Raw genomic sequence first — 25950 nt, 5'->3', positions numbered from 1 at the left:
TTTTGCTATTCTTGGTTCTTTTCATTTTCATCCAAATTTTAGAGTTAACTTGTCAATTGCTAAAAAAAAAAAATGAAAAAAGTTCTTCTCGGGATTTTGTTTGGGGTTGCATTAAAATTAGTAGGTAAAATTTGAGAATGAAATCTCTCAGTACTGAATCTTTTATTCCATGAACATTTTCTATTTCTTCCTTTATGAAGATTGTCTTTAATTTTCTCAAAATGTTATTTGCTTTGTATAAGTTTCACATGTGTTGTATTAATTTATTCCTCAGTATTTCATACTTCCATGCATCATAAATGGTTTTATTTTAATTTTTTCTCATTTTTTATCACTGGTTTAAGAAGTTCAAATCATTTTAAACAGTGACTTCATTAAATTTGCTTCCTTATTTTAATACCTTGTAGGGTCTTTGGGGGTTTCCTCAAATAATATCATGTCTCTGAAAATAATAATAGTATAAGTGTTTTATACTTATACTATACTTGCCAGTCATTTTTCAAATTCATTCTTCTGGGTCCCTTCCTATGAGTCTGTGCTTTTCTTTCTAACCAGAAGAAAACAATAGGAATACCCAATATGAATTTTCCCTGGAAATATTGGAGCACATAAATAGTTTCTTGGACTCAGGGATTTATAACTTCCATTTGTTTTTCTGTTCTATTCTGTTGGTGGGATGTACTCAAAATATAGCAATTGCTGAACCTACATTTTAAAATTAATTTTTATAGGAGAATAATTGATGTACAATGCTGTGTTAGTTTCAGGTGTATAGCAAAGTGAGTTGGTTATGTATATACATATATCCACTCTTTTTAAGATTCTGTTCCCTTATATGTGGGGAATAGATGTCCCAGTATATGTCTGTGCTGAGTCACTTCAGTTGTGTCCAACTCTTTGTGACCCTAAGGACTGTAGCCCGTCAAGCTCCTCGGTCCAGGGGGATTCTCCAGGTAAGAACACTGGAGTGGGGTTTCATGCTCCCCTCCAGGGGATCTTCCCAACCCAGGGATCAAACCTGCGTCTCTCACATAGGCATTGGCAGGCAGGATTCTTTACCACCAGTGCGACCTGGGAAGCCCATTCCCATATATGAACCTGTGTTTTTAAACGTGTTACATATCTTCTGTTAACTTGCATTGAGGATTTATTACTGTGTAAAATAAGCTGAAAAATTATTCTAAAACCCAGTGTTCATTGCACAGATTTGAAGGACTCACAGTTTCCTAAACCTGAAAGGTCAGTGAATTTGATGTCAAACAGACCTCCAGCAATGAATCTATCATCAGTGTTATCTGATTGCTATTGTCCTCCATCATTTTTGAATAAAATTTCAGCTATATGTTGTCATCAAAGGGAGCACCATTTCCAGTTAGAATTCAGGTTACCAAATGGAAGCATTTTCTGAAAATGTAACCAAAAATTTCAGGTAGAAATACAGATCTTCTAAAGATATTTTAATAAAATCAAAACTGCAGATATGAAATATGGCATTGAAAGGCATTCGGTGCATCGGTAACGCTCCCTGGAGGACTCTGAATGTTTAAAGCAACAGTTTGATTGAATAGAACAATAAATGCAGGGCTGAGTGTATTTTTTCTCTTTCTTTCTCATCTACTAGAAAAATATAGATAATAGAGCTCATTTATTTCCTTAACATTTCAGAGCTCCGCAGATGGGAAAACACAACCCAGTGGAAATGATTTCTGGCAACCTTGAGAAGATATGTTAGCATTTTGTGGCATTTCTTTCAGTGACATGTAAAGCCTGGCTTTCCCTCACTGCAGTGTCACAGAGAAGTGTCACAATAAAGCCAAAACAGTGTGCCCTCGGGGAAAACGAGGGAGAGGGACCATTCTCCATGCACACACAAAGGGTAATATTTATTATAAAGGCTTTCATTTCAGCTCCAAATGCTGCCTGGGCCACAGCTACTTTGCAGTGGAGAAATGCACAGAATGTGAGATTTAAAGCAAATGTTGTGTATAAATCTAATGTAATTTATGTAAATACAAATACGATGTAAAAAAGTAGAACACATTTACAGACACACAAGCGTGTGTCAGTCTGTGCAGGGCACCTGGTGGGGGAGAATTTGGAGTTGCTGGGTGGAGCCTTCAGCTGGGTTTTGGTGGAGTCCAAGGCACACAGAGTCAGAACCGGGGGTCAGAACCAACTTGCCCTGACCTGCTTTTGTCACCAGCAGCGCGGATATCACCTTCTTTGCCCACAGCATGTGATATGGGAATTGTTCTCCTTCGTCTTTGGATGAGGAATTTAGCATCCCAGAAGATTCAATTACTCGTTGCAGATGACACAGCTAATATTATGTAAGGAGCTTCATGCATTGTTAATATCAAATGCATTAATTTATTTGAAGCTATATTTGTATTTTTTGATAGAACCTTAATATCCTTTTCAACCTTCCACAAGTTATTGTTTGGACCCAAATGCTGAACTTGATCTTTATTATTATTATTATTAATGTCTCCTCATTATGTTCATTCTACTGCCCCACACTATGGACACTGCGGGGGGAGCCTTGTCTTAACCACGTTTTGCGGCATTTTTCTTAGCTTTGACTGAGCGTCATCTCCTGGTTTAATGAGACCTGAATCATTGGGATCAGCCCTGTGGCAGGTGGCTTCCTTCGGTTAGAGCGGTGACTGGTTTAACAGGGCCTGTTCCACCCAGTTGTCAAAGGCAAATGGAAATTACCCAGGTTCCTTGTTCTGATTTGGCGACATGTAGGGAGAGCATGAACTTTGGGGACCAGCAGGCCAGATTCAAATATCAGCCCCACAAGTTACAGGTCACATGATTTTGAGAAGTTCCTTGTCTTCCTAAATAAACTCGGATAAAAACATTAACAAAATAATAATATTAACCGGCTGCCCTGGTGGCTCAGTGGTAAAGAATCTGCCTGCCAGTGCAGGGGACATGGGTCTGATCCCTGATGCAGGAAGATCCCAGGTGCCGTGGAGCAATGACGCTCGTGTGCAGCAACTACTGAGCCTGTGCTCTAGAGACCATGCACTGCCCGTGCGCCCTAGAGCCCGTGCTCCGCAACAGGAGAAGCCGCAGCCACGAGGAGCCTGTGCTCTGCAGCTAGAGAGAAGACCCCCCCTCGCTGCAACTAGAGTAACGCCCGTGTAGCAGCAAAGACCCAGCACAGTCAGAAATAAATAAAATTATATTAAAAAAAAAGAAAATGAGAACAAATTATGTAGCTCCAGGAGATAGCTTATTTTCAATAATATATACTGATAAGGCAAAATCTGTAAGAATCCCACCAGAACTAGATGTTTCACCTCACCCATCACCCCAACCATCAGAAAGAAATGGTATTTGTCGGACTGGCCAAGGCCTCCAGCCAGGTCTCTGTGATCAGTGTTTGTCCTGGTGCTGACGAAGCTTTGTTTGAATAAACCTTCCCGGCCTCTTTTCCAGAGCCCATGCTCTGCTTACACTGGTGTTTAGAGTCCACTTTCCTTTCCCGTTTTAGTATCTGAATGTCATTTGCCGGAAGCCTCTTTCGTCTTCTAGAAATCTTCTTGGTTCTGGATAGCGGTTAAGTGGCCTTGTGTATCTTGTGAGCATCTCGATGGAAACTCTCTTGGTTTAGGGGGCTTCCTGAACCCTCTTCACATTCCTGGGAGCTTTCTTCTCCTGTCCCGCCCCTTTCGCAGGTCGTCCTCCTGCCCAGAGAAGGCGTGGGCCCCGGGAGGTCTGCTTCTCTGTCTGCGTTTGCTCCCGTGACGTAGGACACATGTGTCATAGACTGTGCTGCTTGACTGGCCCGGCGCGGGCCGTGCAGTCTCCTCCTGAAGGCCCCCGTCTGCTCTGCTCATTTGCTTATTCTGTTCTACCCCACTGTCTGTACATGGTCACTTTAAATTCGGGCTCATCAGAGAAATGTTGCCAAAGCGCATTAGTTTGTCTCAGAAACTTGCTCTTCTCTTCCACACCAGGATAATCTTCAATTCTCAATTTTTAATCTTTTTTTGAGGGATTTCTAACCCTCTTGAATTATCCCTCCTTCCAGAATCTTTTATTTCCCAGAAAGAATAGCACTTGTTTTCTTCTGAAATTGTAAAATCTACCCTTCTAAATTCAGGAATTCATGTATCTGTGCCTGTGCTGTCATGTCGCACTCTTTGTGACCCCCTGGACTGTAGCCCGCCAGGTTCCTCTGTCCATGGGATTCTCCAGGCGAGAATACTGGAGCGGGTTGCCATTCCCTTCTCCAGGGGATCTTCCCGACCCAGGGATAGAAACTGAGTCTCTTGAGTTTCCTGTCTAGGCAGGCGGGTTCTTTACCACTGCACCACCTGTGAAGCCCAAGAATTCGTGTGTGATGATGATCAGATAATTTTCACAAACAGGCCACCATGGGTATTTCTCTGTATTGATGTTTTTAAGAGAACAATTTAAGGTCTTGTTTAATATTACTGAATATTCAACCTTCTTTTAGAGATGGAATAAATAATATCTCATTACTCTGTGACCAGGGTTCTCTCCTCTGGATCTTTTCATCTTAAGCCCTCACATTTTTCTCCAAAGAGCATTTAATAAATATATGTCAGAGACTCAGTGTTGGCTGAACCCTCTGGTCTTCCTAGATCTCACCAAGAGAATGTTTGTTTTAACTTCAGCACAGAGTGAGCTGCACTGACGCCAAGCGAGCTATATGTAGGAAATGTGTTTTCAAAGGGCCATCCTCAGGAGGACTTCCAAATAAAACGCTATGAGAGCAGGAGTAAGGATAAACTGTGGTCCATTTTTGTGAAATCCTATCTCCTTTCTCCTCCTTTTATGTTTGTTCTGTGTGCCAAATGGGTGAGACTCAAACGGCAGAGTGCCATGAGCATCCTTCCACTTTTTTCTGTGCCTGGAGATGGGCTGATCAAATGTTCACAGCCTACCCACCCCCCCACACACACTTAATGCCCCGTCTTTCAAGTCAAAGCCCAGGATATGGCATCTCAAGTTTGACATGCAACTGTGGCAGAGATAAGCAGTTTCAGTAGCAAACAACTATCCAAAAAACCTTGTGATTTATCCATACTGGACACATTTCTTGTAGCTGGTGGTATATTTTTCACATTAGCTCTTTCTTGGGATTAACAAACCAGTGCAAATCTTGTTTCATCTGTCCCTGGGTATTTAGTCTAGTGCCAGGCAAAGCTCAGATTAACATATGCTTACTCAGGATTAAGGATGATTTTTTTTTTTCTAACTCTTCTGATCAGCAGTAAAATAGAATCTACACAGTTCAATGAATTCAACTCACCGGCTGTTTTTGTTAGTGCCGACAACTAATCCAAACTGGGCCACAACTTCCTTTGGGTTTACTTGGTGATGGTCAAGGGTCAGGCAGCCGTGAACTCTTTTGCCCTGCTGTTAACCTGTGTCTCTTACTGCAGTGCTGCACACGATTGCACCACGGCCAAGAAGAGAAGAGCCGGGGAGCAGGCTGTGGGGGTCCCGGTGAACAAGAGAAAGTCCCTGCTCATGAAGCCCCGACACTACAGCCCCAGCGTGGACTGCGAGGAGGGACATGCAGACCAGACGGAGGCGGAGGGGCAGGACGGCCGCCTGGAGACCAACCATCAGCCCAGCACAGGTAGCAAGGGGCCTGGCCCCAGCCTTACTTCACTTCTTCCCCAGCACACAGACCCAGGCCCACCTTAGGGGGAACATGCCGCGTGTGTGGTGGGAAAGCCCATCCCAAAGTGGGATCAAAACCAGACACTGGTTTCCCTCAGCATCTGCTAGCAAGGACTGGTTTTCCTCTGTTACTGCAGGGAGGTCAAACACAAGCCACAGAGCATCCTTGCCCCTGGGCCGTTTGCAGGAGCACAAGCTTGGACTGTGCCTCTTTCTGCAGAAGGTAAAAGCTGCTCAGCCTTGCAGTTGAAAAGGACCTTGACTCAGCAAGGGGGCAGTTGTCCAATCCCTAAAAGAAAAAACCTCAAAATGAGCTTTACAACATTTCCAAATGACATATGAGATGCAGTCTCTATTTTGAAATTTTACTTTGTTAATTTTTTACTGACGTTTATAACTGATTCACAGTATTAAGTTTCAGGTGTACAGCATAGTGTTCAGTATTTTTTCTATATACCATAAACAGTTATAATTGTATACCATAAAGAGTTATAATTCCCTGTTCCGTATGATACACCCTGTTGCTTATCTATTTTACACATAGTAGTTTACATCTCTTAATCCCCCATCCCAAATTTTATTTTGAAATTTTTAGGATGTGCTTCTCCCCAGTTCACGGTCACACCCACTAGACCTGGTTGTCACAATACCTCCAGGAGCTAGACCATCACAGACCACTTTGTGCATGAGGCTGACATTGAAGGACATGCGAAGTATCTCAAAAGTTTTTTTTTTATTTTTAAATATAAATTTATTTATTTTAATTGGAGGTTAATTACTTTACAGTATTGTATTGGTTTTGCCATACATCAACATGAAGTTTGTTTTTAAAATACATGGAGATCTAAAGCTTGACTTAATTAGAAAGTGAAATTAAATGTACGTATCTGCTATTAGACCTAAGTATGGGCTTCCCTGGTAGCTCAGGAGGTCAAGAATCTGCCTGCAATGTGAGAGACCTGGGTTTGATCTCTGAGTTGGGAAGATCCCCTGGAGAAGGACATGCCAAACTACTCCAGTTTTCCTTTCTGGAGAATTCCATAGACAGAGGAGCCTGGCAGTACGTGGGTTGCAAAGAGTTGGACACCACTGAGCGAGTAACACTTTTCACTTTCATGTGCTGTTACATACACATTTTTTTGAATGTGTTTTTAAGTAATCAAAATACACCAATTAAATTGTCATTTGGAAAGAAGTATACATTATACAAGCTTAAGGCAATGAGATTCTTAGGTCATAAAAACCTACTTCATATAGAATGGTAGTAATTGCAATAGGAGTTAACAGAAAAAGTGTCAAAGTGTGTTGACTGAGTGGATGAAAATCTTGGAGCACAATCATCGGTCTCCAGTAATCTCAACTTGCAAGTAGTGTGAGGTTCTGTAGTTAAAACAATTGTATTCTTATTTATTAGTGTTGGAGTAAATTTCCTGGCTTTTCTGTATTTAACATACATCTAACAAGCCTCATGGCTCATCTGTAAATTATCATCCTTGACTTTTTTGTTTGTTTGTTTCCTTGGGCTGGTCAGTTTCTTGTTGATTCCTAAAAATTGCAGGTTGAATCTAGTGTCAGGGAAAATCCTTGATTTAGTATGGTTAGACTTGAGGTATAAGGACATGCAAGAGACACGGGTTTGATCACTGGGTAAGAAAGATCCCCTGGAGTAGAAATGGCAACCCACTCTAGTATTCTTGCTTGGGAAATCCCATGGACAGAGGAGCCTGGCAGGCTGCAGTCCATGGGGTCACAAAGAGTCGGACATGACTAAGCACAGCATATACACACAAAATAATTAATACCATTGACATTAATTTACCAAGTATTTAAGAAAATTGGCATCTTTTACACCAACACATTTTGCAGGTGCCATGAGGACCAGGTCTGTACCTGCCCACTGGCTTCCCACCTTCTGTTGTTGCTGAATGATCATTGTAGGTGCTTGATATTGAGCAGGAAAATATACTGTCAAATGTTCTCAGTAAATATTCACTTATAAGCACTGATGGACATCTTTGCAGCTTCAGAAAGGTTCACTCTTTTTTATATTCAATATTAGAACCACCACTACTAATAATGAATATGCTAAACTTACACTGTGGTGGCCATTTCTTTTGATTCTCACTATATCCTGAGCACATAAATTGTATCAGTTAACCCACCCAACAGTGACATGACTGTGTAATTGTGACTACAGGTGTGCACGTGAGACCACTGAGGACAAACGGGTTAATGCTGAAGGTGATGGAGCTTGTAGCTGTTGGAAAGAAGATAATTAAGAGACAGTTGAAGGACAAGCAAGATTCTGATCTCTCAGCTAACCATGCTGCATAATCCAATCCTCATGCTCTGAGTACCTTTAGAAGGCAGATTGGGCAAAGTCCCCACCATGTCAAGGCACGAAGTCACATGTTCAGAAATGACCAGTCCCAGGTGCTCCCTTCCCTGGTTGAGAGAGGAAAACTCTAACTGGCCTTCAGCCTCCTAAGCAAGTCCCCCAGAGAGAAATAGAGCTGGGTTTTCATCCAAGCCTAGCCTAAGGGCTTTTATCTACCATGCAGGTGCCCCAAGGTATTCACCTGACCAGGTGTGTGCCTGACTGTGTCTTCAGTGGGCAGTTTAGGTGATGAGAGAGGATACAAGCTCATGAAAGCTAAGGTCATGAACTTGAGTCCCTTTAGTGGCAAAATTGTGCCTCATGTGCCTTCTGCCAGTTATCTTTCCAAGAGCTGCCCGTGGGCAATAAGAGTGATAGAAGAGGGACTTGCCTGGTGGTCCAGTGACAAAGATTCTGAGCTCCCAATGCAGGAGGCCTGGGTGTGATCCCTGGTCAGGGAACTAGATCCCACATGCTGCAACTAAAGATCCTGTATGCTACGACAAAAACCCGTTGCCACAAAAGACACATTTTTAGAAAAAGAGCAATAGAAGAAAATTTAGACAAAAAAGGCAGATGCACCTTTTCCACTGGGCCAAACAGAAGGCGAGCTCAAAGCACCATCAGGAGGCAGGTTGAGCTCATGCATTCCCAGTGCAGATGAAGGAAAGAAGGGGGGGTGAACCACTGTCTGGAGTCCTCCCCAGGCTGTGAGCACTAGCTCGTGAATCTGAGAAACTCCTCACACTCCTGGGAGCTCTGAGGGCTGGGGTGACATTTTGAACATATTATCTCTCAAGAAATAGCAAGTAAGGGATAAGCCACTCCCACTTAAAAACTTTGAAAGGCGAATTCATTTCTTAGGGCTTTTATTCTCACCAAAACTGACGTAACTCAGGAGCCCTGGAAAACTAAGTTATGTGTAAAAATCATTTAGCTAGAAACAGAACTAAAATCCGAAACTTAGTTATACTAAAGGAATCAAACTCAAAATGTGTTGGGACTTTCACAGGCTTTCTTTCTTTTAATATTTATTTTTAGTTTTGGCTGCATGGGGTCTTAGTTGCAGTGCGCACTTTCTCTAGTTGCAGCGCACAGGCTTAGTTGCCCCACAGCGTGTGGGATCTTAGTTCCCCAACGTGGACTTGAATCTGTGTCCCTGCTTTGGAAGGCAGATTCTTAACCACTGGACCACCAGAAGGATCTCTTTTGTTTAAGCCGTTTTGATGCAGAACAGCTGACATGCATAGTCACTGCTCTGTACATTCAGGATTACCAGACCCCTCAGAGAAGAGACTTTGATGTAAAGGAAATCAAAAAATGTGAGCTTTTGCATATCAGGCCCCCAAAAGAACAGTTTATTTATTTTTTGCTCTATGAGGAAAGTGTTGCCCCTCTCCAAGCCCAGGAGTGTACCAGAGGAACTTTCCATCACGTGTTGTTGTGAGATGCACTATGTTAGATTTGCTTTGTTGTTGTGTTTGTTTTATGTATTTTTATTTATACATTAGGTTGTATTGTTTTTCATCACCAGTTAGCTGACAGGTGTATTTTAGTATTTTCCTATAATTCAGTCTTGATAGTATCCAGATTTGGGCAAACAGTAGGCACCTGGCTTCAGAGTTGACTCTTAGCCCCCCCATTGGCTGGCCATGTGAACTGGGCAAGCCCTTAGCTTTCTAGAACCCTGGTTTCCCTTTGGTAGAAGAGATTCAAAAGTAACTTTCTTGGAGTTATTGTGAAGATTAAATGAAATAAGTAACTGGACATCATACCAGGGACATACCAGTTTATTGTCAGGATATCTTATTATTGGCTCATTGGTCACTGGGATATCGGATCATCCTTTTTTAAAAAAGTTTTGACTGTGCTGAGTCTTTGTTGTGGCTCTAGGCTTTCTCTGTTGCAGCACGAGGGGACATCTCTGGTTGCAGAGCACAGGTTCTAGAACACGTGGGCTCCACAGTTGGCAGCACTGGGCTCAGTAGTTGCAGTGCACCAGCTTCATTGCTCCAAGGCATGTGGGGTCTTAGTTCCCCAACCAGGGATTGAGCCCGTGTACTCTACATTGAAAGGTGGATTCTCAACCACTGGGCTACCAGGGGAGCCCCTTATCATTGCTTTAAAGATGAGGACCTGGGACTCCAAGGACACTGGCCTGCCTGAGCTCACACAGGTCATGACCCCAGTCTCTGGACTTCAGAGCTGCAGGGGAGTCTCCCTCCACTCTGTGCACGGACCCTCCCGTCCCCCAGGCAGCTGGTGATCACAGCCTGTGTGATGTGGACAGTGGCGACCAGGGCTGAGTCCTCTTCAGATGCAAGACTGGGCCCTCCCATGGCCGGCGGGTCACTACTCACTCCAGATGAAGACAGGGCCCACCTTGTCCAGGTGGAGGCTCCTGTGTCTCCTCTGCCATTGCTCGTTCTGCTGCAGCGTCAGGAAAGGGACAGTGTCCATCCTTTACTGATGACCCGCAGGGTGTCAGCTGCTCTCCCATGAGGCTGAGGAGCCATCGCAGTTGACACAGACACGTGCCAGGCCCAGACTCAAATGGGGTCCCCAGCACAGGCCTCGTGGGTTATTTCAAGGGCAGAAGCACAAAAGAGATGACTGAGCCACCCCGGAAAATAAAATTGCATGCGCAGAGAGAATATAGGCAGCCTGGGCACCCCGTCACAGACCTGTCAGGCTCGAAGGGAACTCAGTGTCTCTCTCTGTGACAATGACAGTGACAGCAGCGGGTGGGCGCGGGGCAGGTTGGTTGGCAGGTTTGCTGAGCATGCCTGGAAACCCCCGGACACCGCACGCCAGCACCTCTCCCGGCAGGGCGCCTCTCTTTCTGAAGAATAATTAATAAATATTTTCTTTTAGCATATAACCAACAGTTGAACCAAACAATTATGGAAACTGGAAGTGACCCAAAACGCTCGCATTGGCAGCGGCTCGGTGACACGCATTGTCGGGCACACGTGCACGGCTGTCACCCCGCCTCTCCGACGATCTGCACTTAATAGGAATATTTTAAACTATGTAGCTAAGCAACAGAGGTAATTGTTGCTTTCCAGAGCTTTTGTTAGCACTCTCACACAGCCCAAATATGCATAATTAGGTATAATGTCTATAAATCATTATTGTACACATGTGGGTACTTAAGTGGAGTTGAGAGAATAGTTCAATGAATTGAGCATATTCACGGAAAACGCTTTTTATTTGTTTTCTGTAGTTCATAATACTCTAAAATTATCATAACCCTTTACACTTTCTCTTAATAGCCAGCCGTGATATTGAGAAAAACTTCATTTGCATTTTAGACTATGTTTAATATATTATTTAAACCTGGAGTTCCTCTGATATGAATTCAGGAGAGGATAGACCGTCCTCTCAAATATTATGGGCTGGGTTTTGCCAGCCTCTTTTCTAGGAAGTAAAATGTTAAATTTTTCAGTTTATGTTGAATAGATCCCAACAAAGGACTGCACCCTATAATCAGTGGTATTTAAAGGGGCTAGTGTTGTGACTCAATTCTTCTCTTCATCCAAAAATGCTTTTAGTTACTATGGCAATATTTACTTGATCCTGGCAGTCCAGTGTTGATTTAGGGAGATAATTACCAGAAAGGAAGATGATGGAGATGTATTTTTGAGTGTCCTTGTCAGAGACAATGTTTATAAAAAATTAAATGGGACCCAAAAAAAAGGCATATTGTCTTCTGCACAGACACCCTCTCCTGCAGCCCTTCCGTGGGACGCCTGTGCTTTTCTTCCTTCCCAAGATGTGCATTAACGCAGAATGCCCTGCACTTGGTGTCTTTAACAGTCTTTAAGGAGGCTTATTATTTTGTCTTCCCATCCCCCACTCTGCCTGTAGAGATACAGAAATGGTCCTGCTTTTTTTTTTTTTTTTTTTTTTTGTCTTCATGAATGCCAGGGACCACTGCCGGGTTGTCTGGTGTATTTCATAGGCTGGCAAGTGCTGAGCTCCCTGGGCAACCCCTCCCCAGGTGCCAGGCTGGGGCTGGGGCACCCACGGACCTGAACCTCAGTTGGTGTGTTTGCACGGGGACAGTGTATATAAATAAACACACAGTCTGTCACCCCGACTAGGCCACTGCCAAGAGGGAAAGTGGGTGACACTGATGGCTGCCCTGGATGTGAATACAACAAGGACAGACGGGTACTTGGGCACCTGTCCTCAGTCTCAGGCCTTCTTGACCATCAGGACTGGGAACAACTAGCTGACATCCAGCATCTTCCAACTATCCCTACCTCCCTTTTCACATAAGTGTACATGGGTACCAGGCCAGAAACAGTGCTACTGGTCAAGGCATTATTCCATCTTACTCTTTTCCCATGTACTTGTGTTTCCCTTGGTGTGGAATTTTCATGTTACAGGTATGAAAGTGATCAGGGCTTCTTTTAGTTATCATCTCTGTGTAGACGTGTTGTGTATTTTAGCTAACATTCCATAAAATCTGAAAGTTTGTTTGGGATACTACAGAAGCAGAGAAAATCAGCTAATAAGCTTTGAAAATATATTGCCAGCTAGCAGAGAAAACCAATGAATACTTCCTTTAAAATGTATAATAGGACATATATTTGATTTTCTTCCAGTTGGCTGAGACTTGCAAATATAAGAGGTACAGTAATGTGAATTTCACATTCAGAACTCTGATGGTTGAGCATTTATTTCAGTAACTAAACACACTTAGCTCTGACATGTTGAAAATTCAAATAGCTCATTTCTTTAAAGGTAATTCTTAAGAACATTAAGGTCTGAATTTTATTTTGTTTTGTCGAGAGTGTATATTTTTCTACCCAATGTTTATAAAACTGATGGAGTCCATATTGCATCTATTATATATGTATGTGTGTGTGCTAAGTCACTTCAGTCGCGTCTGACTCTTTGCAACCCTATGGACTGTAGACTTCCAGGTTCCTCTGTCTATGGAATTCTCCAGGCAAGAATACTGGAGTGGGTTTCCATGCCCTCCTCCAGGGAATCTTCTTGACCCAGGGTTCGAACCCGTGTCTCCTGCACTGCAGGTGGATTCTTTACTGCTGAGCCACCAGGGAAGCCCATTGTATATGTATCTATTTATTTATTGATCATTGTAATTTTCTTAAAATATTTTTATTCTTGATTTTCAAATAATGGCTTTCTTTTTCTCCTTGAAGAAATCATGATAAAACCCATGGATGAAAAGTTTCATTCAACCGCACAAGAAAACTCAGATGGGAAGGAAGACAGATATGGCTGTTATCAGGAACTCGTGGTCAAATCTCTAATGCACTTGGGGACACTGGAAAAAAGTGCATCTGTTCAGACCATAAGTGAAAACTTAAACGACAGCGGCATCCAATCTCTAAAAGCAGAGGGGGACGAAGTGGACGAGTGCTTTTTGGTTCCTTCCGACGATGGAAAAGATAAGACTGACAACTCCCAGCTGCGGTTCTCGCCCTCCTCCGACAGCGACAGTAACTCTGAAAGTGTGGAGAATGGTTGGGACAGCGGCTCCAACTTCTCAGAAGAAGCCAAACCTCCGAGGGTCCCAAAGTATGTTTTAGTGGATGATAGGAAAGACCTACTGGAAGTTCCCGAAATAAAAACTGAAGGCAACAAGTTTATCGCCTGCAAAAATGTGTGTGATTCAGAGACAGAAAGGAAAGACCCTCAGAACACTCCATTGGACCCATCAGATGGCCCAGCCCAGCCCTCTTTCCCAGGGAGTGAGGACCGCGGTCACGGGCGTGGGTGTCCGGCCGTGGGGACGGAGGAGGCCGCTGCCCTGGAGAAAGCCAAGGGGAACCTGAATCTGCTGGAGCAGGCGATTGCCCTGCAGGCTGAGCGAGGCTGCGTCTTCCACAACACCTACAAAGACCTGGACCGCTTTCTGCTGGAGCATCTCTCGGGGGAGAGGAGGCAAACTAAAGTCATCGACATGGGTGGAAGACAAGTCTTTCCCAATAAACGTAAGACCCAGTTTTGCTTTTATTTCATTTAAAATTGCTTTAGAGTCGGGAGTGGAGAACGAATGAGATTTGATCGCTTCTGCCAGATAGCTTTTTGACAATTTAACACAGTTTAAAAATCTAATTTGTACTATAAAATTACCAAAAATTTTCTCCTATTCTCTAGCTTGTTCTCAGATCAAGCTTGGTTGGTTTTACTTGGTTTTCACACACAAGAAAAATCATTGACTGTATTTCTCTTAATATGACTTTTTAAAAATATATGGTACTTTTTTAAAAAAGTGGTATGTTGGATACGTTAGAAGTACATTAGTATTTACTGAATTTTAACTGTTCTTTCCCACCCTCTTTCTGGGATCATCTCACTGGCTTGGAGTTTCGTCAACATCAGGCTACTTGCAAGCCAGGCAAGATGTTCTCATCATTCTTGGGACGAGACTGGGAGCTAATTCCTTTGTAAGCCTATGCTTTAAACAAGCTCTCTGACTCTGGGTCTGGAAGCATCTGGACCAAACTTGAATGAGAAAGTCAATGTGCTTGGAGGAGACCTTAAATCGATACTCAGACTTTGGGAAATTGCACCTCCCATGAAGATGTACCCCACCACCACCACCGAGTCTTGCACTGTGTGGGCCTGGTGATGAGTCCTTCAGTTAAATGGGGTTTCCCAAGGGGTGGTCCTTAAGGGCAACCTACTCCAGTGCACTGGATCCTCCTCCAGGGGATCTTCCCTCCGCAGGGATCAAGCCTGTGTCTTTTGCATCTCCTGCATTGCAGGTGGATTCTTCATCACTTTACCACCTGGGAAGCCCTAAGTTACACATATACAAATATCTGTTCTTTTTCAGATTCTTTTCCCATGTGGGTCATTATAGAATATTCAGTATAATTCCCTGTGCTCTACAGTAGGTCCTTGTTAGTTATCTATTTTACATGTAGTAGTGTGTATATGTCATTCCTCAATTCCTAATTTATCTCTCCCACCCCACTCTTCCCCACTGGTAACCTTAAGTTCATTTTCTATGTCTATGAGTCTGTTTCATGGATAGGTACCATTTTTTTATATTCCACGTATAAGCAACATCATATGATGTTTGTCTTTCTCTGTCTGACTTTTACTTCACTTAGTATGATAATCTCTGGGTCCATCCATGTTGCTGAAAATGGTATTATTTTATTCTTTTTTATGGCTGAGTAATATTCCATTGCATGTACATATCACATCTTCTTTATCCATTCTCTGTCAGTGGACATTTAGGCTCATCCATATCTTGGCAATGGAATGAAAAGTGCAGCAATGAACATTAGGGTGTATATGTCCTTTTGAACCAAACCACATTTTCCTCCAGATATGTGCCCAGGGGTGGGGTGGCTGGATCATATGGTAACTCTGGCTTTAGTTTTCTGAGGAACCTCCATACTGTGCTCTATAGTGGTTGTACCAGTTTACATTCCCACCAATGGTGCAGAAGGGTTCCTTTTCCCCACACCCTCTCTAGCATTTTTTGTTCATAGACTTTTTAATGATGGTCATTCTGACTGGTGTGAAGTGGTACCTCACTGTAGTTTTGATTTACATGTCTCTAATAATTAGCAATGTTCAGCATCTTTTCATGTGCATAACTTGCTTTTTTTAAAGCAAGTTCCTGAGGCGATTCTTGGACACCGTAAAATCTGAGAATCACAGAGTTAAGGGAGGAATATCCCTATGTCTTCATAGAGAAGGCCAAGTTTGGGGACTTGCAGGATTGATGAGAATAATGTGCTGTCTGGCGAGATGTTTTGATCACTGAAATTTACCGAGAAATAAGGAGGGTATTTTAAATCCATTTTAGTACTCACCTGCAGTCTTGTCTAATACTGTGTTGCAACTCATCTCTGAGGAAAAAAGAGTAAAACAATGTCATTTGGTGAGGGATAAGACAAGTAGTTCTTTGGGTACATACTGTAAGGGCTGAACATTAAGGACCAGCATGTAGTCTGGGGCAGGATGCTGTATAAGCAGCCCTGAGCACTCCATTTACACTCAGCTTGGAAACTTACCCATGAGTGTGTTTGTGTGTGTGTGTGTGTGTGCATGTGTATGTGTTTTAATGAACAACAAAATCAGAAAAAAAGATGAAATTTACTTCCTATTTCCAAACCCCATCATTTCCAAAGCACTCTATTTCCTCCCTTCTAAGACACACAGTTTTCCCATTTTAGCACCTCTGTAAAATTAGAAGGGTGTGCCATTATTCAGTTTTCAATTGTTTTTCCTTTCTCACTGGCACACAGAATAATGTTTCCTCTTGCAACTGATGGCATCTTCAGCCACTGATATCTCGACTTCGGAGACACTTTGTTCCACAGTTTAAAACACATGATAATTCTTTGGTCTCTTTTACAGAACTTTCTAAATGTTTTTTGTTTACAAACATTAGCAAGGCAAAAGAATGTGAGTTAGGGAATCCAGGTCATGGTGGAGGCTTAGAGAATCGCTGATGGAACTAGATGAGTCCACGGTGTAGCCTCTGTGTGTGTGTGTGTGTGTGTGTGTGTGTGTGTGTGGAGGGGGTGAGGTCATGCCTTGGGGTGTCAAGTCCATGCAGGGAACTTCATTCCAGACAGGAAGAAACAGGCAGAACAGTGAAGCCAACTGCAGGGACTTCAGGCTTCTTCCAGAGAATGTCCAAGTTCATACTCTTCCTCTCATCCCTGGTGTGGGATCATAAGAGGAGCTATTTTTTTTTCTCTTGAGAGTATATTCCATGCACCTAAGTAAACATCAGGTTTCCCAGGCGTCTCAGTGGTAAAGAATCCACCTGCCAAAACAAGAGATGCAGATTCAATCCCTAAGCCAGGAAGGTCCCCTGGAGGAGGAAATGGCTACCCACTCCAGTATTCTTGCCTGAGAAATCTCATGGACAGAGGAGCCTGGTGGGCTACAGTCCATAGGGTCTCAAAGAGTTGGACACAAACTGAATGATGAAACAACGGCAAGTTAGCACTAATTTCCCATGCTCCTCGGGCATGGGACTTTGCTCTCTGAGAATACTAGGATTTTAAAGTATTGTTTCACTCAAGTCTTAAGTTACCGGGTTTGGCTGTCCTGTTGCCACCAGCCACAGGGAGATTTTGGGTGGCAAGGTAAGTAGAGTCACCGTATTATTTATTCTACAGCCTGTGACATTTTCAGGGTGAAGGGGAGCCATGAGAACAAGCCCACGAGTCCATCAGGATGTCAGGTCACCAGAGTGCAAGGTCATTTTCATTAAGCAGCATCCAGGAAAGAAAATGAAGAAAGAAAAGCCAGGCCAGAGAACCCTGTCATCCCCAGAGCTGCTGCTGCACTTGGTTCAGGCACGGGGCTGGTCCTAGAGAGCACTGTGGGCATATTTGTTCCCACAAAGAGAGGCTGGCAGACACGGCCCCCACCTGGGCAGGGGCCAGCCTCCCTTATCTCCCACACCCCCTCTGGCTTCCCGCAGGCAGATAGCATGGCCAGACCTCTCACCGTGGTTTGGAAATGCGGCCTCACCTGGCCAAGATCCGAGGGAGGGAGGCCATCAGAATTCAGGTCGCTTCTTCTTTCCAATGCGCTCTCGTGGGGTGTCAGCACCCCCCATCCTAATTTCATGTTAATCAAACATTGAGGGTTTTGACTAGCTTTCTGCAGACATTCTGTACCCAAACGAACTTGAAATTTGGCAGCATTTTCAGACTCAGTGAAAAATAGCCCCCCAAAATCATACAATATGTCAGAACTCTTCATACGTCCCTTTGTCTCTCACAGAAAACAATATAGTCTCCACATCCTGGCATTAAATGCTGTCTCTGGAAACACGCACACTGGCTATTCCAGTATCCCTTTCCACCAACCACGTCCTTTCCCTGCCGATCCCGGGCCCCCCCACCCCAGGCAGCACTTCTAACTCCAAGGGTCCTTGGCTCCTCCCGCTTTGTTAAAACCAGCACCCCCACCCAGCCCCCAATAATTGCATTACACGCAACCTGCTGTGCCCATCTGCCCAGCACCGTTTACCCTCTGAAAACTGGGGTGACATGGCCACACTGAGGCACGTCTGCTTCCATGATATTCATCGGACAGCGCTGCCTGGCGCTCCGTGCCACTTCTGGAGCTGGAGCACATGGCCCTTGGTGTCCTCGCAGCTGGGACCATGCCCACACCCCTCGCCTGTGGCTTCCGAGCAGCAGGACCTCGTGGACTGTTGACTTTCACTCTCAGCACTACGTGTTCCTGATTCCTGACGATGGAGTTCTGACGAGCCGCAGTCTCTGCACCATGCTGGTCCTTTTTCTGAGGCCCTCTCTGCCTGTTCTGGTCCTGGTTCTCTAGAAGCCCTGATGTGAGGGATGTGAGGGGCAGACCTGTCCCAAGCTGGCATTGTCACTTCACTCACTAGTTAAGAGTGCAGTTTCACCTCTGAGAATGCATTTTGCTTTTAAGCTTATCTACCCTCTCAGTCATGAATATAAACATATTCGTATTTAGTCCTCATTTATTTTATGTATTGATGTAATCCTTGATCTGACCCTCAGGCTTCCCCGGTGGTTAAGGGGTAAAGAATCTGCCTCTAATGAAGGAGATGCAGGAGACACAGTTCCAATCCCTGGGTCAGGACGATCCCCTGGAGAAGGAAATGGCAACCCGCTCCAGTATTGTTGCCTGGAGAATTCCATGGACAGAGGGGCCTGCTGGGCTACAGTTTATGGGATCGCAGAGTCGGACATGACGGTGCACACGTGCACACACAGGCGCACATACTCACACTTATTATCTAAGCCCCAGCCTCGTGTGTGCTGGGAAATGAGGACCCTGAGCAGTCTTCTGCCCACGCCCTCTAGGCCACCTGACTGTGTGGGTTACTAAGTGTCCCTTTCCTCTACCAGCTGTGCATGTGGTCTACCCACATCCCCTACCGTGTTCTGACAGCGCCCTGTAAACCACTCCAGGCTGCCCCACTCTCTTGCTCCCACACTTTGCAGGTCTCCCCTAAGAATGCATCCTTGCCAGGCCTCTGTCTTCAGTTTCTGCACCAGGAGTGAAACCATGGTCCCTTCTCCTCCGTGGCTGCTGCAAGTTGATCCAGGGCTGTGGACCATGGGGGTCTGGGCTTCCCGGGCCCCTGCGGCCCTGTCCACCAGCCGGGACTGGCGAGAGGTGACCTCTTGTCAGGTCAGCCTCCCAATGTGGCTGGAACCCAGAGCCCTGGGGCCACTGCACCTGCCACCAGGACCCGCTGGGCTGGCCAGGCAGTCCCTCCTCAAATAGGACAGCTTCTTCATCGTGTGATGGTTGAGCCTGGCTTTTCCAGATTCCCTCAATAAGAGACAGTGTGGGTTTAAATAAATTCCTTCTCTTTTTCTTTTCTGGAGCCTACTCATCCTCTGGTGTAGGGCTGACTTTTCACAACTACGACCTGACACGACAGCTTGAGACCGTCTCTGTGTTTCGACACACCCTCGCCCTGTCTCAGCCTCTGCTTAAGATACCAAGAAAATCAGAGAGAAAGCACTTTTTCTGCTCCCGTGGGTCTTAGTGGAGGGTCTTATTCAGGGTGATTTGAGGCGTGTGTTTATTATGTGGAGGCTGAGCAGCATGAGAAGACCGCCCCCGCAAGGGCTGCTCTCTGAAGGGAAGGTGAGGACTGACCAGCTGTCTTTCCGTTTAATTCCTCCGTAGACTCACCGAGGCCTGAGAAGAGGGAGACCAAGTGCCCCATCCCCGGGTGTGACGGCACAGGGCACGTGACGGGACTATACCCCCACCACCGCAGCCTTTCGGGGTGCCCCCACAAAGTGCGGGTCCCGCTGGAGAGTGAGTGCCGCCCAGCCCTGGAAGAAGTCCGTGGGGTCGCCCACTTTCTCCTCCAGTTTGGGATTAGACATGGACACACCAAGTTTTCTGTGTCAAGACAATTTCCGTCTAGCCGGGTGTTTTTAAATACAGCGTATTCATAAAAACATTGGGGTGCAGTGAGGCCAATAGATCAAGAGATGACTGGTGTTGTAAACATAACTTGCTTCTCACAGTTCCCAAGAGGAGGGGGCTCCTCAGGCCAGGCAGGGCCCCCAGGGAAGCACCAGGGCCAGAGGGGAAGGTGGGGAGTTGAGGAGAGTGGGGACGAATCATTGGCAAGAGCCTTCGCTGAAGTAAGCCGGTCTCAGATCAACAAGTTGGAACTTTTCCTGGGAGCTCTGGAGCTTGGGGGCTGTCTGTGGTTGTCTGGGACCTGGCCCTGGGGGTTAGAACAGGTGGAGAGTGTCCTGGAGTGAGAATCAGATGGGAGAGTATGTCAGACGTGGACTCCAACTGTCTGGTTTGCATTTGAAAAGTGTTTACAACCTCTGGGAATTAGGGAGCTGCAGGTGGGATCATCTCCCCAGAGTCAGCAAGACCCCAGTGTTAAGGCATCAGAATATACAGGAGATAAAAGGCCTGAGTGACAATTTGTGTGCCCTGTGGTCCTTTCTCACCTGGGATTCCAGAGCATCACCTGTGTCCCCCTCCTCCTTGACAGCAGAGACACTTGGCATCTGAAGCGTTGCCCAGAACATTTTTGCAGAGTGAGGGCTTTGTTGGTCCCTCCACCCATGTCCCACCATGAGCCCCGAAACTGGAGGGAGAGGAGAGGGAAGAGCTGCTCCTAAACTTTGAAATACCTGCAGGCTCCGTCCTCTATTTTGGAGACTCTTATTGAAACACCTCTTAGGCCATACAACCTGCCCTGATGGGCATGTCTCAGTGCCAGCCGCCCCAAAGACATTTAATACTGGACGTTCGCATGGGCTTCTGGTCTTCAACCCAAAGTTGTATGGGAAGGGAGCAAGCTGAATTGTAACTAAATTCATTTGGATGCGAAGCTGAGATATCAGTTTCTTGGCATGTGATGTACTGGTAGTAAATTGCTCTTTTCTTTTCTGTGCCATTTTGTGCTTAGTTCTTGCCATGCACGAAAATGTGCTCAAGTGCCCCACCCCGGGATGCACGGGACGAGGGCATGTGAACAGCAACCGCAACACGCACAGGAGGTAATACAAATGAGACTCCAGGGACTTAACCTCTGTTATCACTACTGCTGGATCACTGTCAACTGTGTTAGCACTTGACATAGATAAGAAATATTCTCAGTGTGTGGAGAGTAATAAATAAAATACCTTATTATTTCCCTAGAAATTTTCATAGAACAGCCAACAAAAAATGTCATATTTGAACACCAGGGGTAGATACTCATATAGGGACACACACAGAGTGTGACCTCTGCTCTGAACCTCCCCAGAGCTGTTTGATACTGGAAAGACTGGCTTAGGGGTTCTCTTGAACCCCATCCAATGTGCACTAAAGCAGTCACCATAAAACTTCAGATTCCTGAAGGTAAACATCATTTCATTTCATTGAGAGCTATTCCACAGAGACTGCAACTAACTTTAAACACATATGTGCATTTATGTATTGCATACATGTAAATATTTTGGTAAAATGCTTATTGTTTTATATATAATATGTATAGATTATGTAATCATGAGATACTATTTGATGCATATGCATATTGCCAGAAAACTTATATTCTGTACTCTCCATTTAAACTAAGATGTAAAATTAAGTTCCTAACATTTTGCCTATAGACCCTAAGCTATTATATCATGGAATTATCTATAGCTGGACAATTGCCATTGGATGAGTGCATTCTGTTAATACTTAAAATATCACCAAGTTTCCAAATAATTCAGTTATATCTCCTTTACATAATATTTTGATTTTTAAATGAGTTTGTTTTCTATTACCTCTGAGATGAGATTTTGGGACAAATGTTGACACAGTAGTTTTGCAAAGCCCTCTGGGATCTTTTAGGATGATAATGATGCTAAGAGAACTATTAATATTATTACGACAACATTTGGTGCACGCCAAGGATGAGTGAGGTAGGTGCCCAAGCAAATTACATTCTCTTTTTAACTCAGATCTGCCCACTTTTTTTTTTTTTAACAGTCTTTCTGGTTGTCCAATTGCTGCAGCTGAAAAACTGGCTATGTCCCAGGACAAAAGTCAGCTTGATTCTCCCAAAACCGGACAGTGTCCTGAGCAGGGTCACAGGTATGACAGTCCCCTATGCTCCCTGTGTTTGGAGACCCTACACTGAGGGTCCTTCGCCCCCCATGTGTCAGCACCATGGGCCACCTTCATTTCAGTGTGCAGCAGCCACTGTCCACTTGAGAGGCCGGCCCAGTTCATCATCATGTCACTGAAATGAACTGCTAGACCCTCCAGAAGTTCAGCTTAAAATTAATCTGCATGCAGTGTTATGTAATGAGGATGAATCAAAAAGATATGAAGTACATGATAACATGGGCTTCCCTGATAGCTCAGTTGGTAAAGAATCTGCCTGCAATGCAGGAGACCCCAGTTCGATTCCTGGGTTGGGAAGATCTGCTGGAGAAGGGATAGGCTACCCACTCCAGTATTCTTGGGCTTCCCTTGTGGCTTAGCTGGAAAAGAATCCACCTGCAATTTGGAAGACCTGGGTTTGATCCCTGGGTTGGGAAGATCCTCTGGAGAGGGGAAAGGCTACCCACTCCAGAAATGTGGCCTGGAGAATGCCGTGGACTGTATATCCATGGGGTCACAAAGAGTCAGACATGACTGAGCGACTTTCACTTTCACTTCATATAATAGTATGTATTAATCAAAGTTCTGTTTCACTCAATGTAAGCCTTCCCCCGAGTCAGGCACGCACCATCTTATGGTTGATGTAACCTTTCCATCTCATAAATCTCATTACTCAAAATATGTGATGCTATATATTCATCCTTCTCTCAGATATGCATATAGTTTCTTTAAAACAGAAATTCATTCCAAACTGGTAACTGATAATAAAATACCTCTTGTTGGTCCTGGGTCCTCTACATTCTCAAGCACTTTGGAGGGCTTTACATACATCTAAATAATGACAGAGGACCACACAGTGTGAAATGATGCACTTATTAACACAAAAATCACACATGCAGGAAAAAAAATGATTTCAGGATTACAACAGATAACCAGATCTTCATTGTTGTTACTGAGACACTGAGCTGAGAAAAACAGTTATTAGGAACATTTTTAAGATACGGTATCCCTTAATATTTGCTTCTGTAGATTTAATTAAAAGGGTCAATTGGCATGACTTTGCCAAGAATCAAAATTACATGAGTGAAAAAGATAAGTCAAGCAAAGATCATGATAATTCCTGAGTAGCTATCCGTTTAAAATCAAGAGTTTTTGTCAGTATTACTGTATTTTCCAGGTCCTCCCTTAGTAAGTTTTTTTTGGGCTGTGCTGGGTCTTTGTTCCCTCCAGGGCTTTCTCTAGTTGGCAGGCAGGAGCTGCTCTCCAGTTTCAGTGGCTTCTTATTGCAGGGGCTTCTCTGGTGGATCGGATGGTAATGGATCCACCTACAATACAGGAGACCCATGTTCCATCCCTCGGTTGGGAAGATCCCTTGGAGAAGAGAATGGCGAACCATTCCAGTATTCTTGCCTGGGGAATCCTATGGACAGAGGAGCCTGACGGGCTACAGTCCTTGGGGTCACACAGAGTCAGACATGACTGAATGACTAACATTTTAACTTTCTTTCCCTCTTGTTGCAGAGCGTGGACTCCAGGCCTGAGGGCTTTAGTAGTTGTGGTAAAAGGGCTTAGTTGCTCTATGGCATGTGGGATCTTCTCTAACCAGGGGTCGAACCTGTTTTCCCTGTACTGGGAGTTGGATTTTTAACCCCTCAACCACCAGGGAAGTTCCCTAAGGAGATTATTTATCAAACACAGAAATAGCATTGTTTCATTTTGCCCATTTCTTAAAAGAGATGTATTATTTTAGGCTAGAACACTGCTGCAATATTAGGGCTATAAATCTAGTTATTTAAGCCATAACAAGATCAACTAATCACTTAAATATTTTGATGTAGCACTCACAAGCTTTTTACCTAATCCAAGACATATCACAGAAACTTTGACATTCTGATGAGCAAAGTATGTTTTGGTGGGAAAAATAAGAAAAATAATAAATTTTGACACTACTAAATTGTGAAAGGTATATTTGTGTTCTTTAGCCTTAGACCACAGCCCCACAATATTTGTGTTTTCCTTGGTTGACATTGGTGCAACACAGACATGATGCCCTGGTTTAATCGAGACAGTAATTCTAAAGGAATATTTAAGTCATATTTAGCTTGGATTAAGATAACTCTATTGAAAAATGTGATAGCTATTATAGTAATTTCAATTCATATTGAAACAATGGCAATTTAATAGATAAAATATTGAAATACTACCTAACACAGCAAAAGCATTTATTCTGAACTTGGGGGGAAAAAGTAAAAAGGCTCAGAAGTTCATGGTTCAGAAATCTAGTCTCTGGTGCTGACACTGACCCTGTTGGACGTCAGGGTCCTGCTGGCTCTGCCAAACAGAATATGATGGCATTTCCTCACTAGCGACGGTCGTGACTTCCACGGCTACTCTGATGAACAGTGGGATGCGTGCGCCTTATCAGTCCCCTGGTGGTAGTAACATGACCCTTTTCTCTAAGTAGCTCAGAGTGCAAATAGACATCACATACTTGCTCCTTAAGCATCTTTGTTAATGAGTGGAGGATGATGTTCTCTCTGTTACTGATGAGAGACTCAGACCAACCATGTACAACTGCCCCCCCACACCCCCCGACTCGGCCACCCAGGGCCCAAAGCACCTCCTTGTCCCTCCTCCCTGTCTGGCTTTTCCCCAGTGCATGTCTCTGTAGCACCCACAGGTGTGACATATCCACCCTGCTTATATTCTGACTCTGGGACGCTCACTGAGAGTGTCCTCCTATTTCTCTCGAGCTCTGTGCCTCTCTCTTCAGGACGAGCTTGGTGAAGCAGATCGAATTCAACTTCCGATCACAAGCCATCAACTCTCCCAGAGCCACGGTGTCTAAAGAGCAAGAGAAGTTTGGAAAAGTACCCTTCGATTACGCCAGTTTTGATGCCCAGGTTTTTGGTAAATGCCCCCTTGTACAAACAGGTCGGAAAACACCACCATTTCCTGAATGTAAGCTTGAATTCCAATACTTATCCCCCAAAATGTATCTTGTGTATGTGTGTGTTATGGGAGGGGATGCATTTAAATAGGTAATATATTATTTATTGGTAATATTTAGCAATATTTAATAGGTAATATACTATTTCTGGGAGGAGAGAAAATATATAGTGAAATAAGAATAACAATTAAGTTAATCAGTACTATTGATATTACATAATGTTACACAGAATATGGTGAATAGTTTGTGTTTTAATTATTCTATAAATATGGTGCCATTGTTGAATCTAAATACAGTAATTCTGACAAAATATTTAATTCTCACTTATCCAGGATTGGGATTAGTACACTGGAAACTGCAATAGCTATTATAATACAGTAATTTAAATTCATATTAAAATTATGAATATCTAATAGGTAAAATAGCGAAATACTACTTAAAGTATTACTTGCATTAGCAAAAGCTTTCAGGCTTAAGGTGAGAGAAAAAGTGAAAGGTCTAAGAGGAAACTCATAATTCAAAAGTCAAGATTTTACTAGGAAAAAAAAAAGTGTGGCTATGAAGATGTTCACCCACAGATTTAAGAATTAATGCAGAAATGTGTTCATTCTCTAACAATGACACATTTGTATGGATGGTCATAATGCAAAGGTACTTGGAACACATAAAACTTGATGTTTTTACTAACAGTTTTCTCCAGTTGTTTAGAGTCCTTGAATATTCTAAAGAATAGGTGAGATTTTTCACCTGGGAATAAATCCAGGAATGATTTCTACAAAGGGAAATAATCCTCCAGTTGGAGTCCTCAATAGACCATGAATTTTTCACAGAGTTGCGCAGAGCCCCAGACTCCCTTTGATCTGAAGCATAG

The 25950-nt window shown here is 43.9% G+C and overlaps 1 protein-coding gene across 1 annotated transcript in view; it reads left to right on the top strand.

Moving 5' to 3' along the window:
* Positions 1–3031: 3031 nt before the first annotated feature.
* Positions 3032–25950, top strand: part of ST18 (ST18 C2H2C-type zinc finger transcription factor) — a 60837-nt gene continuing 37918 nt past the window's right edge. The window contains exons 1-8 of the mRNA XM_068983420.1: positions 3032–3097; positions 3690–3760; positions 5427–5626; positions 13225–14019; positions 19706–19840; positions 20964–21054; positions 22013–22117; positions 24903–25090. Coding sequence (XP_068839521.1) covers positions 3032–3097; positions 3690–3760; positions 5427–5626; positions 13225–14019; positions 19706–19840; positions 20964–21054; positions 22013–22117; positions 24903–25090 — 1651 coding nt within the window. The remainder of the gene's footprint in view (positions 3098–3689; positions 3761–5426; positions 5627–13224; positions 14020–19705; positions 19841–20963; positions 21055–22012; positions 22118–24902; positions 25091–25950) is intronic.

This window comes from Capricornis sumatraensis, chromosome 11 (assembly GCF_032405125.1).
Source record: "Capricornis sumatraensis isolate serow.1 chromosome 11, serow.2, whole genome shotgun sequence".
NCBI classification, from domain to species: Eukaryota; Metazoa; Chordata; class Mammalia; order Artiodactyla; family Bovidae; genus Capricornis; species Capricornis sumatraensis.
The sequence above is the reverse complement of the archived record's forward strand: the minus strand, read 5'-3'. Positions and strand labels throughout refer to the sequence as shown.